General features: G+C 44.4%; 1 protein-coding gene across 2 annotated transcripts in view; it reads right to left on the minus strand.

The window, feature by feature from the left end:
* Positions 1–13,739: 13,739 nt before the first annotated feature.
* kcnq4 (potassium voltage-gated channel subfamily Q member 4) overlaps positions 13,740–16,736 on the minus strand; it is a 126,766-nt gene continuing 123,769 nt past the window's right edge. For both annotated transcript variants that reach the window (XM_090209105.1, XM_021572588.3), the window contains exon 14: positions 13,740–14,872. In XM_090209105.1, coding sequence (XP_090065231.1) covers positions 14,669–14,872 — 204 coding nt within the window. In that variant the 3' untranslated portion in view covers positions 13,740–14,668. The remainder of the gene's footprint in view (positions 14,873–16,736) is intronic.

Below are 16,736 nucleotides of genomic sequence, written 5' to 3' on the forward strand. Positions count from 1 at the left end.
AGGATGCCCGATAGGAACTAGAGGCACTAACACAAGCTTAGAATGAGATATTTTCTAACACAGTCTATAATCAGTCTCTTTGAAATATTCAGTCTCTGAAATAAATGTAAAATGTATTAAATCAATTAATGTCTCAATCAAGAGTCTTCAAAAAAGCTGATTCATAATTTTAGTCTAAACCCATGACTCTTTTGTCACGGTCTCAGCCTCCCACCTGTTTAGATGAGAACTGCTGCCTAAGTTATGTGAGCCAACTGGGACTTGAAACAGCATGTCCTTCCTCTTCCTCCACACATCTGACAGAGAGATTCAACTGTGCAAGATCCCGGCTCCGGTTAGCTCCAGCTCAACCACTGCCTCTAGTTGTGGACTAGAGGCAGTGGTTGAGCCGGAGCTAGGCAGTGGTTGAGCCGGAGCTAGGCAGTGGTTGAGCCGGAACTAGGCAGTGGTTGAGCCGGAGCTAGGCAGTGGTTTAGCCGGAGCTAGGCAGTGGTTGAGCCGGAGCTAGGCAGTGGTTGAGCCGGAGCTAGGCAGTGGTTGAGCCGGAGCTAACCTGGAGCCGGGATACTGCACCTTGGGTCAAAGGTAGAGCCAGGTGGAGCCGATCTCCAGAACCTTACAGGTCCAAAGAGAAAAGTATGATAGCAGTATGATAAACCGAGGTTAGGGTTATGGCTGAGCTAGGGGTAGACCATACGGCTAGGGTCAGCCAGCCATAGCCCAACCCAGCCGAACCTTACCTTGACCATAGCTTCATGTCCACACCTTGGCTCAACAATAATCCTACCCCTAATGGATTTTTTTCTAATCACAATTGCGTAAGTTCCATTGAATTTGTCAACCAACCACTGAACTAATGGTTACAAAATGCTTAGGAAACATATTTCATTAAATAATTTATAAGGTTGAAGGTTAGAGATTATATTGTTAAGATCATGGTGGTCAGGGACAGAATAGATTATAATCACCAAGGTTCCTTTTTAGATATGATTTGTGTTTACCTAAATATTTGTTTTAACTTGCTGGGACAACTTAACAAATGACAGAGCACACCTTTCATCTTAGAATGCGGAGTATGGCTATACAACAGACTATTTATAACGACACAGGGCGAGACACAGATGCAGACACAGGAGGTAGATGGTTTGAGTCTCTGATATTTATTAGAAGACAAAAGGCAGGCAATAGGCAGGTTGAGGACAGGCAGAAGTTCATTAACCAGGTCAGAGTCCAAAAGGTACAGGGGGCAGGCAGGCGAGGTCAGGCTGAATGGTCAGGCAGGCGGGCTCAGTGTCAGGTCAGGCTGAATGGTCAGGCAGGCGGGCTCAGTGTCAGGTCAGGCAGAACAGGTCGGAACTGGGAGTGCTAGAAAACAGAGACTAGGAAAAACACGTTGGTAGGCTTGACAAGACAAGATGAACTGGCAACAGACAAACAGAGAACACAGGTATAAGTACACTGGGGATAATGGGGAAGATGGGCGACACCTGGAGGAGGGTGGAGACAAGCACAAAGACAGGTGAAACAGATCAGGGTGCGACACTACTACATATTACAGATGGCAATGATCAAACCAATAAGCTACTAGATTTGGATCTCTTGGACTCCCTAAAACAAATTTGTAGTTCTGCTATTTGCAAAATGTTCATTTCAATGATGAGTCAGTCTAGTTAAATCAGATCGGATGACACAATTTTTCTCAGTGTTCCTTTATCAGCCTGCGAACATTCTATTGCATAGACTCCCATACAACAAGATATATAAAGGTGTGAAAACACAGAAAGCAACTTTTTTGGAGAGGTTATCATATATCAATTTGATCAGGGGCTTGTGGTGAAAAATGTCATACCATCAGACTTTTTCCACCCCAAAGTGGACACATTGTCTTCGTTGGCCCATGGACTAACTGTGACAAAGGAGACAACAGGAGTGGGGTGGACCACCAATCATCTCTACCCCTGAGGCTCCCTCGAAAGGCCCTCCCTGTTAATATCATTGATCCCTGCTGAGGCCATCAATACTCAGTGACAGCACATGCTTTCCTCTCATCGATAGGTGTCAACATGTTTAGCCTTTGAAAGAATTAGGTTAAAGGGAAGTATCAATGGACAGAAAACTAAGTACCACTCATCTGAGATTGGGACGTCTCAATACTATTAGGTTACGTCCCAAATGGCACCCTATTCCCCAAAAAGTGCAATACTTTTCACCAGATCCATAAATATATGTAGTGCACTAAATAGGGAATAGGGTGCCATTTGGAAAGTGGCCCGGGTCTTTTGTGACTGCCTTAACCTTAAAACCAAGTAGCTGATTTATTCCCCAATGATGAAAGTCCCACCTCTCCCCTTCCCCAGTCCTTTTCCTACCCAGGCTTGTTCCTGCACGGTCTCTGCATCTAGAATTCCCGGGATTCTTTAGATACGCTATCTCAAGGAGCGAGGTTACATGAAAAAGGAGAGCGAACCAAGAGAAAGACATAACAACGACCCTCCCAATGTTCCCTAGTAGCGGTGGCATTGGTGGGTTTTAATCTTTACAGTAGAAACTGTGCTGAGGAATAGTTAGCATACACACAAACACATGCATAAACGCACACACAAAAATATGCACAAATACATTCACAAAATGAACACGTCTGGGGGTTTGTTTCTGGATCAGGTTAAATCATCTTGAAACACCAAACCATCTGCTTATTCAAACATTTTTACGACCCCTCTGACATTCTCAGCTTCTAGAGTTCATTTAAGGTGAGCTGGTTACAGTAAACGGTCCATCATGGTGAGCCAGTGATACAGCCCAACCCCAGGTATTTCACCAACTACTGTCTTTATTCTGGTCGTAGGGACCAACAGGGTGTGCAGGCTTGTTCAACTTATCCAAGGCTTGATGATAAGTTGATTCGTTTCTCTGGTGTATTAGTGCTGGGTTGAAACAAAAACCTGCACATCATGTGTCCCCAGGAACACTTCTCTACAACTGTGCCCCTCAGAGGGCCTACAAGGCATCTAGGAGTGGTGTTGTTAAAAGCTGTGTTGTTAAAAAAAACAGGAGCCAAGTGAGGCATACCCAAAAAGGTGAATGGCAGTTAGGAATTGGGAACAAATTCAAGAAAACATGCAGTATTATATAGAGGCATGTTTGGATGGAACTCACTTCCATCTCAGATTACTACAGTTAACAGCAAACCTGGTTTAAAAAAACAGATAAAGCAACACCTCACAACACCTCTCCTCTATTTGATCTAGATAGTTTGTGTGTATGTATTGATATGTAGGCTGTGTGATGTTTTACATTTATGTACTTCTGTCCTTGAGCTGTTCTTTTCTATTAATGTTCTGTATTATGTCATGTTTTGTGTGGACCCCAGGAAGAGTAGCTGCTGCTATCACAACAGCTAGTGGGGATCCTAATAAAATACCAATACACTGACAGTATCGACACGCACAGTAGCAAGTAATGTAATTCAGGATCAATAGCTGCCTTCTTAAGCTTCCCCCTTGGCTGGTACCTTTCAGACAATAACAGTAATTTAAACACAACCAGGCCTACACACCCAATCCCATTCATAGAGCCTGACTTCCAGAACACTACAGCTAGCATTCATTTGACTCAAAGCTCTCCTATACAACACATCCTTTGACCCATCAGTCTAGCTCAACCCAGGCATCAAAGGTGAACACAGAAGCACCCCACTGGTCACACACTGGTTCAATCAATGTTGTTTCCACGTCATTTCAATGAAATTATGTTGAACCAACGTGGAATAGACGTTGAGTTGATGTTGGGGGTACCCAGTGGGACCATGTTTAGGTCAAAACTAAACATGTTACCTCATCTATGTGTATACCTGCCTTATCTGCCCTCACACACAAACCCCGAGGCCACCACAGGGTAGTGTGGCTGACCATCTGGTAAATAAAACACCATATCGCCATCACCAATCACGTCTCTTCCCCTCATATCAGAACGCTTCGGATTCCGGAATCTCCGGAATGGTGCTGAGGGTTCAGAGAAAGATGTTTAAGCACCAGACATTAGCTTTGCTGACACCAGGAAAAGTCTGCGTAAGGAATTCAGAGTAAGAATGTGGTCGACTGTCCTGCTTTGGCACCTGTTAGGGTGGGAATCAATGTGAGGGTGGGAATCAATTCAAATGTGGAGTAGTGGAACAATAGTTTTCTATAGGGGGAATGTTTCTGGGATTTCTCTGCCTGCCTGGTGACGTTCATTCTGTCCTTTCTGTAATTCCCTTATCCAGTTTACCCTGAGAAATGGCTGTGGACTCCTATGGTACCATCCAGGGTTGAGACTTACCCCACCTGAGATTAGAAACGGAAGATATATTTTTTTGAATGTGTTCAATATGCACAAAAACATTGCACAGCTGTTGTGGTGTACATTGGCGAATGTTTTGAAAACATTTAGAATTTGCCACTGAGTATCCCATTGCCATTGGCTCTATCTGCCAGTCACACACGGCTGGGAAAGACTGCCCTCTGGTGGACATTCAATGTTCATACAATATCATATTGTGCAGTCAGAGAGTGCAAGCGAGAGAGAGGGAAAACACGGAACAGTGTAGTGTTCATTTCCATCACCAGGCCTTGCCTTGTTGCGGGTTGCCACATAAAACAAAAGCTGACGTCACAATGTCATTAGCCTTACAACATTCTGCAGCAATGACATCCTCTCACATGCACCCTTTCCTGGCACCTTATCTACAATACGTAACAAGCAGGAATCAGGTTAGCATGACATTACCTCAATCAACCAGACAATGAGGACAATATGAGAATAACACCTGTAGTTAAGCAACTACGTATTGTAGCTCTCCACTGTAACTAGAGACAGTCTGGTCTGGGCTCAAAGTGCAAAAACATACATTTGGTGTAATTACCTTTAGGTTGTTATTATATGTCTTCCAAGAATGTGGGGGTATGGTTAATTGGACTTTAACGAGACCTTAATCAAACAAAAATGAATTAAATGAGACAGCTGGGCTGGGCTAAGACGTGCTCTATCCCCTGAAGATAAACCTTTTCAACACCACTAGAAACCTTTTTATTATTATTACAAATACACGTCTCTTCACTCTTTAATGCCTTCAGCATGAGGGAATACCAGGAGACCCTGTCATTTAGAGTACTGGTATAATTTGGGAGCCAGGTGTATTTTTTTATCACATAACCTGTACTGTGGGCTATTGGTCTGCTGGGTAAAAGTGAAAGGAGCCTGACATCCTCAAACACTGTGCACATTGTGGTACCTTCGAACAACAAGCCGTGAAACTTCAACCTTCCAACTGTGTATCATCCCCCTCCATCTCTCACTCCCAGAGAAGGGAGCATCACAGCAGCCCAAAGCCTCCTTTCGGTGCCCCTTCTCTGGGGATTACCACAGCCTGGGGGTCCTGCTCTCAGGAATTTGGATCAAAAGCCTGTATCCCACATTCTACCCCTCCAGGAATGAAGGGAATTGAGAGAAGCGGAGAGAGGAGCCACTGGGCGGAGATAAGTGAAGACATATGGTCTGGACGACCTGCTGACAAATAGAGGATGGGCATGACATAAGTGCATCTCAAATTGCACCCTAGGCCCTAGTCAAAAGTAGTGCACTATATAGGGAATATGGTGCCATTTGGTAGGCGGGCATTCTGTATCTGGACACACAGAGTTCCTGTGGAGAGAATGATGGACTTGTTATCTACATTACAGGCTGCACACTCATAGGCCATGATTGACCTTCCTGAAGTTGAACACATCCACCCACACCTACATCTTTGTATACACATTACAATTATGAATGAACATCCTGTCATTCATGTAAAAATATATGTATATCATTTTTACCCAGGGAAAGGAAGTATCTGTAGACCTCTCTAGTCTTTGCATTGGGACTTGGGTATTTCAACAAGCTATGATGTTAACGGTGTTAAGTGGTTAGCAAGATTAGTAACTGTTATTACCAGAACAGAGCGAGACAGGGTTTGATTTGATACGAAAAAGGTACTCAGATCATTACTCATCATCAGTAGACAAAGCAGGGAGGAGAAATAACACTGGGTTACTCAAATGAGAGACTGGAAACATAATTCAATTAAATAACTTTATTGAAACAAATAAATGAATAAGTTAGTCAAATTAGTTCTCAACAAGTAGTAGGCTTTTTATCGTTTCACTTTTAGAAACCAAATCAGGTGTGAATTAGTAAATAAAAATCATTACTATTCCATTGGTAACTTCATCAATCATTGAAATTGCATGGAAGACATTTTGTTAGCATTATTTTATTGCTTCGACGTTGTGTTAATCTCCTTATAACAATGTTTCCTTTCATTAGAGGGATTTAAAGAAGTGAGGGAGGATGGATGGAATGTTGGAATGGCAGCAAGTCAGAGGGCCCGTCCCAAATGGCATCCTATTCCCTATATAGTGCACTACTTTTGAGCAGGGCCCATCAGGCTCTGGGTCAACAGTAGTGCACCACAAGGAATAGGGTGCCATTTGGGATGAAGGCAGAGTGAGTGGTGTGATGGAATCCGTAAAGGTACAGAAAGAGAAGTACATGCAGTAGAAGACTTTAGATTGGATCATGCATAGCATTCGTGTCGATTAGAACATCAGAGATGTGCAGATCTCAGTTCCTATAGATGCTAACGCCCCGTTAGAGGTGGCCAGGGCTCTGAGGTAGTTGTGTGGAAGCCATATGATCTACGTGACATGCGTATGAAGGGACAGTAATGTCACTGTGTGACGCTCAAGGTCATGCCTCCTGTCACAGTTTAAAATTGGACAGAATTTAAATACATAAGAGTTTCAACGGTTACATTTAAAAAATGTGCAATTGACACGTTCATCCCAGTCTTGTGGGAAAAATAACATGTTGCTGTGTAATAGAGGGACTGAGATCACAAAGGAAAATATACATTCCCTCAAACCAGTAGTTATATTTGTGTGATGTAATATGTAGCACATGGTTCTGTAATCTAGCCACTCAACACCATTGGCAGGAAGACCCAGAGGACCCCATTCATGTCACTCAGAGAAGAAAATATAAAGATATTCAACTCTAGAGACTAACACATTTCATGCGACACAACGGTTTAATATAGATTAATGTGTACTGTGTTGCTCAGAAAGAACAATGAATTGGTTGGACTTTCAATCTGATGTCATTTGGGTTGTAGTTTAGGACAATAAGAAAAAGCTATTTACCATCCAACAATACAGTCAGTGCCTTAATGAACGTGTTGTTGCCAACGTACTGTAACAAAAGCACCTGATTGTGCCATTGAGTTAACTCCCAAGAGTAAAGTGTTTCTCAGAATCTCCAGTCGCTTTGAATGGAACATTTATGCACCTGAATCAACTAACTGCTGGCTTGATTGAACCAAATTAACTTGTCCAAGCCTCTCATGGGGCCATAGACTTTCTTGCACTGGCTGAAAACAGAACTGTGATTCTGAGAAAAATAAAATGTCCTCCATTGTTAGGGCAGGATGCAATTATGGATAACGACAGTCAAATCAATCGTTGAGCTCTGGGAATTGTTGTATAACGTGTGTGTGTGTGTGTGTGTGTGTGTGTGTGTGTGTGTGTGTGTGTGTGTGTGTGTGTGTGTGTGTGTGTGTGTGTGTGTGTGTGTGTGTGTGAGTGAGTGAGTGAGTGAGTGAGTGAGTGAGTGAGTGAGTGAGTGAGTGAGTGAGTGAGTGTGAGAGAGAGAGAGTGACATTCTCTAACTGGGAACAGTCACATGTGTCTTTGATTAGACAAAAATGCTACATTTATTTGACGTTTTTAAAGATATCATATCACAAACAATGGGACACAAATAGTGACTGAAATCTTACATTCGCTTTAAACAATCAAAAGCATTAAAAAAACACAATCATAGAAATGTGACATGTTCTTCTAGCTCTCAGAGGAGAAACAGTGGAGGTATGAACAAATAAGATAAAAAAATCAACACAACTTGAAACAAATGGCAGACAAAAAAACATAGAAATAGGACAACTTTTCTGATTAGGTTTATTTCTGGATCCTCTTCAGGTGCCATAGTGTCCACTACAGTGTTCTCCAGTTCTGTCCATTAGAAAAACATTCCATACAGTATCTCTATGAGCGAACCATTGTTTAGGGTCAGTAAACCATAAACATATGGCTAAAGTGGACAAGCTATTCTAGATAACGCAAGAGGGGCTTCTGCATTGAATTCTGTCAGGGTAAGAGGGGAAATCTGTCAGGGTAAGAGGGGAAATCTGTCAGGGTTAGAGGTGAAATCTGTCAGGGTTAGAGGTGAATTCTGTCAGGGTTAGAGGTGAATTCTGCCAGGGTTAGAGGTGAATTCTGCCAGGGTTAGAGGTGAATTCTGTCAGGGTTAGAGGTGAATTCTGTCAGGGTTAGAGGTCAATTCTGTCAGGGTTAGAGGTGAAATCTGTCAGGGTTAGAGGTGAAATCTGTCAGGGTTAGAGGTGAAATCTGTCAGGGTTAGAGGTGAATTCTGCCAGGGTTAGAGGAGAATTCTGTCAGGGTTAGAGGTGAATTCTGCCAGGGTTAGAGGTGAATTCTACCAGGGTTAGAGGTGAATTCTGTCAGGGTTAGAGGTGAATTCTGCCAGGGTTAGAGGAGAATTCTGTCAGGGTTAGAGGTGAATTCTGTCAGGGTTAGAGGTGAATTCTGTCAGGGTTAGAGGTGAATTCTGCCAGGGTTAGAGGTGAATTCTACCAGGGTTAGAGGTGAATTCTGTCAGGGTTAGAGGTGAATTCTGTCAGGGTTAGAGGTGAAATCTGCCAGGGTTAGAGGTGAAATCTGTCAGGGTTAGAGGTGAATTCTGCCAGGGTTAGAGGTGAATTCTGCCAGGGTAGAGGTGAAATCTGCCAGGGTTAGAGGTGAATTCTGTCAGGGTTAGAGGTGAATTCTGCCAGGGTTAGAGGTGAATTCTACCAGGGTTAGAGGTGAATTCTGTCAGGGTTAGAGGTGAATTCTGCCAGGGTTAGAGGAGAATTCTGTCAGGGTTAGAGGTGAATTCTGTCAGGGTTAGAGGTGAATTCTGTCAGGGTTAGAGGTGAATTCTGCCAGGGTTAGAGGTGAATTCTACCAGGGTTAGAGGTGAATTCTGTCAGGGTTAGAGGTGAATTCTGTCAGGGTTAGAGGTGAAATCTGCCAGGGTTAGAGGTGAAATCTGTCAGGGTTAGAGGTGAATTCTGCCAGGGTTAGAGGTGAATTCTGCCAGGGTAGAGGTGAAATCTGCCAGGGTTAGAGGTGAAATCTGTCAGAGTTAGAGGTTAATTCTGCCAGGGTTAGAGGTGAAATCTGTCAGGGTTAGAGGTTAATTCTGCCAGGGTTAGAGGTGAATTCTGTCAGGGTTAGAGGCAGTAAAGGACTCGTTATAAGGCCGAACTGTTGGCTAAGATGCATGCATATATAAGCGAGGCTACAGTACCAGAGATCATGCTTCTGACATGGATGGATGCCTCCCAGGCATTATCTTATCAGCCACCACCGGACCGTGCCATTAAGCATTCACATGACTGGCTACAGAACAACAACAGTAGAAGTTGAGAAGGTGCCTGTGTCGGGGTGAACCAACTAGAAAATAGTTCTCTCTTTATCTCCAATGAGAGAAACTAAGGCTCTGGTCCAACATCCAGACTAGCACACTGCTTTGAAGCTATTATGGTTGGTGTATGCCTTCTAAGTAGCACGCTAGTGTCGATGTTTGGAACATAGCCTACGAATGTGTGATAGTTGATTGGTTTGGAATACACCTCATCATAGACATGAGCTGATTGGCCCACCTAAACCAGCTGACATGAAACACAGGAGTGAGATACTGCGCAACAAAGACGGATGAGTATTGATACAGAGAGAGGGACACAACCCTCTAATATCTGACCAGGGATCAGTGTTGTCTTACCCTTTGGTCTGGTCTGAGGAGCATGCATGTCTGAGGGGTGGGCTTCAAGGGAGAGGTTTTTAAAGGGATCAACAGGTAGAAAACATACAATATCCCTGTTAACCTGACCCTGTGTGAAGAAGTGTGTAAAGTATCTTGCGAATGCCATGAGGGAATGCTAGAGAGAGAGAATGAGAGAGTGCCCATTCCAGAACTCAGATTGTGAAAATAAAGAGCCTTCCTTCTTGTCAGTCTGTTTCTCCCTATCATACAAGACCATATTGACTTTATTAAAGAAAGAGTGACTTCCTTTTCTTTCTTGTAAAGTGGGCTTATTGCAGAGAGAATCCTGAATCAGGGGAATGTGGTAGAGTAGCATGGATGCACTTCAATGAAGGATGAAATAAGTGTCACATACATGTGAAGCCTGAGTTCTTCTCTTGTCGTAACCTAGTCAGTCACTTTCTTTTCAGGACAACATACTGCTAATGAAAACGAGGGAAGAACGAGTACCATGTAACAACCTGGACAAGAGGGCAAAGTGAGAGAGCTGATGTTTTTGGTGAAATGTTTGTTTGTTTCGTCTTTCCATCCATGTCAAGTCATCCATTTTGGGATCTGGGTAGCCCCACAGGAGTAGAGGTGGACATGAAGTCTTTGCAGTGCCTCTGAAAGAGGGTGGAGTTGAGCTGTGGTCAGTATGGTGGGGACGAGAGGTGAGGAGGGGACAGCAAAGACCCCGGGCACACAGTACATTCATCAGAAGCTCAGAGACAGTCTCCCATAGCATCAGATGAGAGCCTGACAAACAAGAACTGAAATTACCCTGAAACAAAAGTCCTGAATGTTGGAGAGCTGCAGCAGTTCTTCACTCATTCATCTGGAAGTTTACTGATTACAAACAAATAAACAAATAAAGCAGGAGAAGAAATACATATTACTGATACCAGAACACAGAATCTGGTAAAAAATGTACAAAACCCCCAGCTTTGTTAAAAGTTAATATCTATACTTGCAGGTTTAGGAACATGCATAGATAGATACAGTATGTTTTACTGGTGGCCAGTGTCCATGTACCCTCTGGTGGACAGTGTCCATGTTCCCTCTGGTGGCCAGTGTCCATGCTCCCTCTGGTGGACAGTGTCCATGTACCCTCTGGTGGCCTCTGGTGGCCAGTGTCCATGTACCCTCTGGTGGCCAGTGTCCATATTCCCTCTGGTGGCCAGTGTCTATGTTCCCTCTGGTGGCCAGTGTCCATATTCCCTCTGGTGGCCTCTGGTGGCCAGTGTCCATATTCCCTCTGGTGGCCAGTGTCCATATTCCCTCTGGTGGCCAGTGTCTATGTTCCCTCTGGTGGCCAGTGTCCATGTTCTATCTGGTGGCCAATGACTATGTTGCCTCTGGTGGCCAGTGTCCATGTTGCCTCTGGTGGCCAGTGTCTATGTTGCCTCTGGTGGCCAGTGTCTATGTTGCCTCTGGTGGCCAGTGTCTATGTTGCCTCTGGTGGCCAGTGTCTATGTTGCCTCTGGTGGCCAGTGTCTATGTTGCCTCTGGTGGCCAGTGTCTATGTTGCCTCTGGTGGCCAGTGTCTATGTTGCCTCTGGTGGCCAGTGTCTATGTTGCCTCTGGTGGCCAGTGTCTATGTTGCCTCTGGTGGCCAGTGTCTATGTTGCCTCTGGTGGCCAGTGTCTATGTTGCCTCTGGTGGCCAGTGTCTATGTTGCCTCTGGTGGCCAGTGTCTATGTTGCCTCTGGTGGCCAGTGTCTATGTTGCCTCTGGTGGCCAGTGTCTATGTTGCCTCTGGTGGCCAGTGTCTATGTTGCCTCTGGTGGCCAGTGTCTATGTTGCCTCTGGTGGCCAGTGTCTATGTTGCCTCTGGTGGCCAGTGTCTATGTTGCCTCTGGTGGCCAGTGTCTATGTTGCCTCTGGTGGCCAGTGTCTATGTTGCCTCTGGTGGCCAGTGTCTATGTTGCCTCTGGTGGCCAGTGTCTATGTTGCCTCTGGTGGCCAGTGTCTATGTTGCCTCTGGTGGCCAGTGTCTATGTTGCCTCTGGTGGCCAGTGTCTATGTTGCCTCTGGTGGCCAGTGTCTATGTTGCCTCTGGTGGCCAGTGTCTATGTTGCCTCTGGTGGCCAGTGTCTATGTTCCCTCTGGTGGCCAGTGTCTATGTTGCCTCTGGTGGCCAGTGTCTATGTTGCCTCTGGTGGCCAGTGTCTATGTTGCCTCTGGTGGCCAGTGTCTATGTTGCCTCTGGTGGCCAGTGTCTATGTTGCCTCTGGTGGCCAGTGTCTATGTTGCCTCTGGTGGCCAGTGTCTATGTTCCCTCTGGTGGCCAGTGTCCATGTACCCTCTGGTGGCCAGTGTCTATGTTCCCTCTGGTGGCCAGTGTCCATGTACCCTCTGGTGGCCAGTGTCCATTTCCCCTCTGGGGGCCAGTGTCCATATTCCCTCTGGTGGCCAGTGTCTATGTTCCCTCTGGTGGCCAGTGTCCATGTACCCTCTGGTGGCCAGTGTCCATGTACCCTCTGGTGGCCAGTGTCCATGTACCCTCTGGTGGCCAGTGTCTATGTACCCTCTGGTGGCCAGTGTCTATGTTCCCTCTGGTGGCCAGTGTCCATGTACCCTCTGGTGGCCAGTGTCCATTTTCCCTCTGGTGGCCAGTGTCCATGTTCCCTCTGGTGGCCAGTGTCCATGTTCCCTCTGGTGGCCAGTGTCCATGTTCCCTCTGGTGGCCAGTGTCCATGTTCCCTCTGGTGGCCAGTGTCCATGTTCCCTCTGGTGGCCAGTGTCCATGTTCTATCTGGTGGCCAGTGCCTATATGTTAAATACTCCACAGGTCCACTGGCTATGTTTGCTTGAGGATGGGTTAGGTTGGTTAGGACTATCATGGAGAGATGAGGATGGAGAGAACATGGAGGAGAAGGGGATAATGGGAGGAAGGTGTGGGTGAAAACAGAGGTGAGGGTGGTAAGGTTTGGGTGGGTGAAAACAGAGGTGAGGGTGGTAAGGGTTGGGTGGGTGAAAACAGAGGTGAGGGTGGTAAGGGTTGGGTGGGTGAAAACAGAGGTGAGGGTGGTAAGGGTTGGGTGGGTGAAAACAGAGGTGAGGGTGGTAAGGGTTGGCTGGGTGAAAACAGCGGTGAGGGTGGTAAGGGTTGATGGAAATAGAGCAGTGCTGAGCGATTAGTGCTTTTTGAGGTCGGTCGGTTTCAGTGCCATTATTAAAAAAGAATCAGGGTTTTCCATTTCGATAATTTTTTAAAACATGAAATGCACTATGCATTATGTGGGTTGAATGCTATACCAATACAGAATAAAACATGTAATAAAAGTTCCATGATGGTAGTGACAGCCCATTACTGCAGCCTGGGGCGCCAGGTAGTCTAGTGGTTAGAGCATTGGACTTGTAACTGAAAAGTTGCAAGATTGAATCCCCGAGCTGACAAGGTAAAAATCTGTCGTTCTACTCCTGAACAAGGCAACTAACCCACTGTTCCTAGGCTGTCGTTGAAAATAAGAATTTGTTCTTAACTGACTAGCCTAGTTAAATAAAAATAAATTAACCATAATTTAGTCACATGACCTTAATAAAATATTTCAGTTGTGTAAATTACATTTGTTTAATTTTACGACTATTATTTAATTCCAAGTCTTCCTCATCTATGCTGTCTGACAAAATCACTATTTTAGCTGTTTTTTAAAGTGAGAACACCTGGTCTTTCCATGATGTAGACTGGCCAGGTGAATTCAGGTGAAAGTCTTGACCCCTTAATGATGTTGCCTGTTAAATCCACTTTAATCAGTGGGGAGGAGACAGGTTAAAGAAGGATTTCTAAGCCTTGAGACAATTGAAACATGTATTGTGTGTGTGTGTGCCATTCACAGGGTGAATGTTCAAGACAAAATATTGAAGAGCCTTTGAACAGGGTATGGTAGTAGGTGCCAGGCGCACAGGTTTGAGTGTGTCAAGAGTTAAACAGTTTCCCACATGTATCAAGAATGGTCCACCACCCAAAGGAAATCCAGCCAACTTGACAACTGTGGGAAGCATTGCAGCGTTACCCTGATGAAGACAGCTTGGCTATTGGTTATTACATTATTGCGTCTGAGCTCCTAGAGTTTGCGTCTCTCCTTTTATTTTTCAAGCACCTCGCCTAAACAGGTGTATGGTTCTTTTGCCTCCAGATTGACCGAAGCATTGGAGTCAACATGGGCCATCATCCCTGTGGAATGCTTTCGATACCTTGTAGAGTCCATTGGCCTGTTGGAAATTACAACTCCCTACTACATCGCACAGTTCGGTCAATATGATTCATCTCTGAGCTCACAGATAAAAACAGAATTAAATGGAATTCAGATACCTGACCCGACGTTGGTGAACAATAACCAACATTTCGGTTAATCGCTCAGCACTAAAATAGAGAGAGGATAGCATGATGAATTCTCCACTATTGGTGGCTCTAACATATGAAGCAGAGGATTTTAAATATGTGGAGGGAGGGACTAATAAGTGTGGGTTCTAAAGTGTGGAGTCTGAATTCCTAGAAAGAGGATTCTAAGTTAGGAATCTAATTGGTTTGGTGATCAGTAGAAAGGTCAAGGGTTACAACTGCAAATAGATATGGGCATAGAGGTTTGTTCCAGGAGTGCTGCTACAGTCTAGTATAGTGACATGACATCTCAGGGCTTAAAAACATTGAGGTGAGGGTCTAGTGGTGGGCCCAGTTCATACCCGCCCCAGCCCCAGCCCCAGTCAGTGAGTACACTACCAGTCACTCCATATTGCTGGACTCTGAGTGGGAGATGTTGAGTGTGTTGGCAGAGGGGAAGAGGTCGCGGTGGTCCGTGGGGCTGTGGTAGTCTGATGTCAGGTCTGGTTCCAACAGGGAGGACAGGGTGAAGTTGGATGAGCCTTTCTTCAGACACTGGGTGTAGAAGTTAAGAAGGAGGTCCAGCTTGTTCTCTATCGACTGCACCTGTACACACCGACAAAACAACAAGATACAAACGCTATACAAAAATCACAAGATAAACATATATGACAAAAGCGCGACGTTCAACTATGTTATTAGTACTAGCTATGCTCAATCAATCAATCAAATGTATTTATAAAGCTCTTTCTACATCAGCTGATGTCACAAAATGCTATACAGAAACCCAGCCTAAAACCCCAAACAGCAAGCAATGCAGGTATAGAAGCACGGTGGCTAGGAAAAACTCTCAAGAAAGGCAGGAACCTAGGAAGAAACCTAGAGAGGTACCAGGCTCTGAGGGGTGGCCAGTCCTCTTCTGACTGTACCGAGTGGAGATTATAAGAGTACATGGCCAAGATGTTCAAACGTTCATAGATGACCAACAGGGTCAAATTCTAATAATCACAGTGGTTGTCGAGGGTGCAACAGGTCAACACCTCAGGAGTAAATTAAATATTTTTCAGAGCTTGATTTTGGTCAACTAAATACAGTGCCGAGCCAGCAGTCAAACCTAGAATCTTCTGATCCGTAGTCAGACATTGCGCCACTGGCCCCAATGTTATGTACTAATATACACAATGGAATAATAAAGTCAAATAGACATTATTATTTTACAGTCTATCATTTACCTGGTATTTTCTTACAAATTAAATGAAAAGGTTATTACATAGTAATTACCAAAGAATAACCTAAACCAGTTATTCTCAAACGGGGGTACGCGCAATGCCATCGGGGCCACGCAAAATAAAATGTGATTCACATTTAAAAAATTATAATAAACACATTTTTTTTAAATATATTTTTTATTTTATTTTATTTCTTCACATTTTCAAACATTCCATATATATTTTCCAACGGGGCTATACATTTGGGTGAGGTTTTTTTCTCGCCTGAGTAGCCTCGTTTCCCTGCCAAAAATAAAATTAAACCATCTAGTGTTCAGCGAAATAACAACACAATATCAAATACAGGCAGCCTAGTCAAAGAATTTACATCCAATCATATTAACCATTACTCTCTTGCAGGAATTTCACTATCGGTCCGTATGTAGCCAAACGTAGCTGCTGCTCATTCCATTTGCTCGAAAAAGGATGAATGGTTAAAAAAAAGTAAGGCCCGCGTCCATAGAGACACATACCAGCTCTACTGGTAGTACTGCTACTACCAGCAGTACTACACCTGTCGATGACAGACGTTGTTCTGCTTCCACAGCACATCCAATGCTAACATCAGTAATTCTACATTTGTTGTTAGTCCAGCTAGCATGAACACTGACAGTTGTGAATCTGATGCAGCCGAAGAGCTACTGCCCCCTTACCCGGGAAAGCACCGAACAACAGACAGGGACGTTGGTCGAAGTGGCGCAAATATAATTCGGGGTTCACTTATATTGGGCGTAGTGCCTTTCCTCAACCACAGTGTGTTATATGTGCAAAAGTACTTTCTCACAACTCGATCAAACCTTCACTCTTGCGGAGACATTTAGAAGCAAAACATGCCAATTTGAAAAATAAGCCACAGGAGTTTTATGAGTGAGAATTAAGATGACTTTCGAGTAGTAAGGCATGTATAAAAGCAACAGATACCATTAATAAGAAGGGGCTAGAAGCGTTTTCTATGGTGAGCTACCAAGTGGCTAGGACAGGTAAGCCCCATAATATTGTGGAGGACTTAATTATTCCTGCTGCCGTGGATATGTCTGGGACAATGCTGGGGGAAAAGGCCCAAAAAACTATACAGATGATGTATTCATCAAACAACACTGTTTCCCAACGCATCAGTGACATGGCAGGAGATGTTTTGAAATAATTACTGCTTCGTATACAAGCCAGTGAATTCTATGCGTTACAGCTGTATGAGTCAGACG

This window comes from Oncorhynchus mykiss, chromosome 18, assembly GCF_057628025.1.
Source record: "Oncorhynchus mykiss isolate SJ-2025 chromosome 18, ASM5762802v1, whole genome shotgun sequence".
Classification (NCBI taxonomy): Eukaryota; Metazoa; Chordata; class Actinopteri; order Salmoniformes; family Salmonidae; genus Oncorhynchus; species Oncorhynchus mykiss.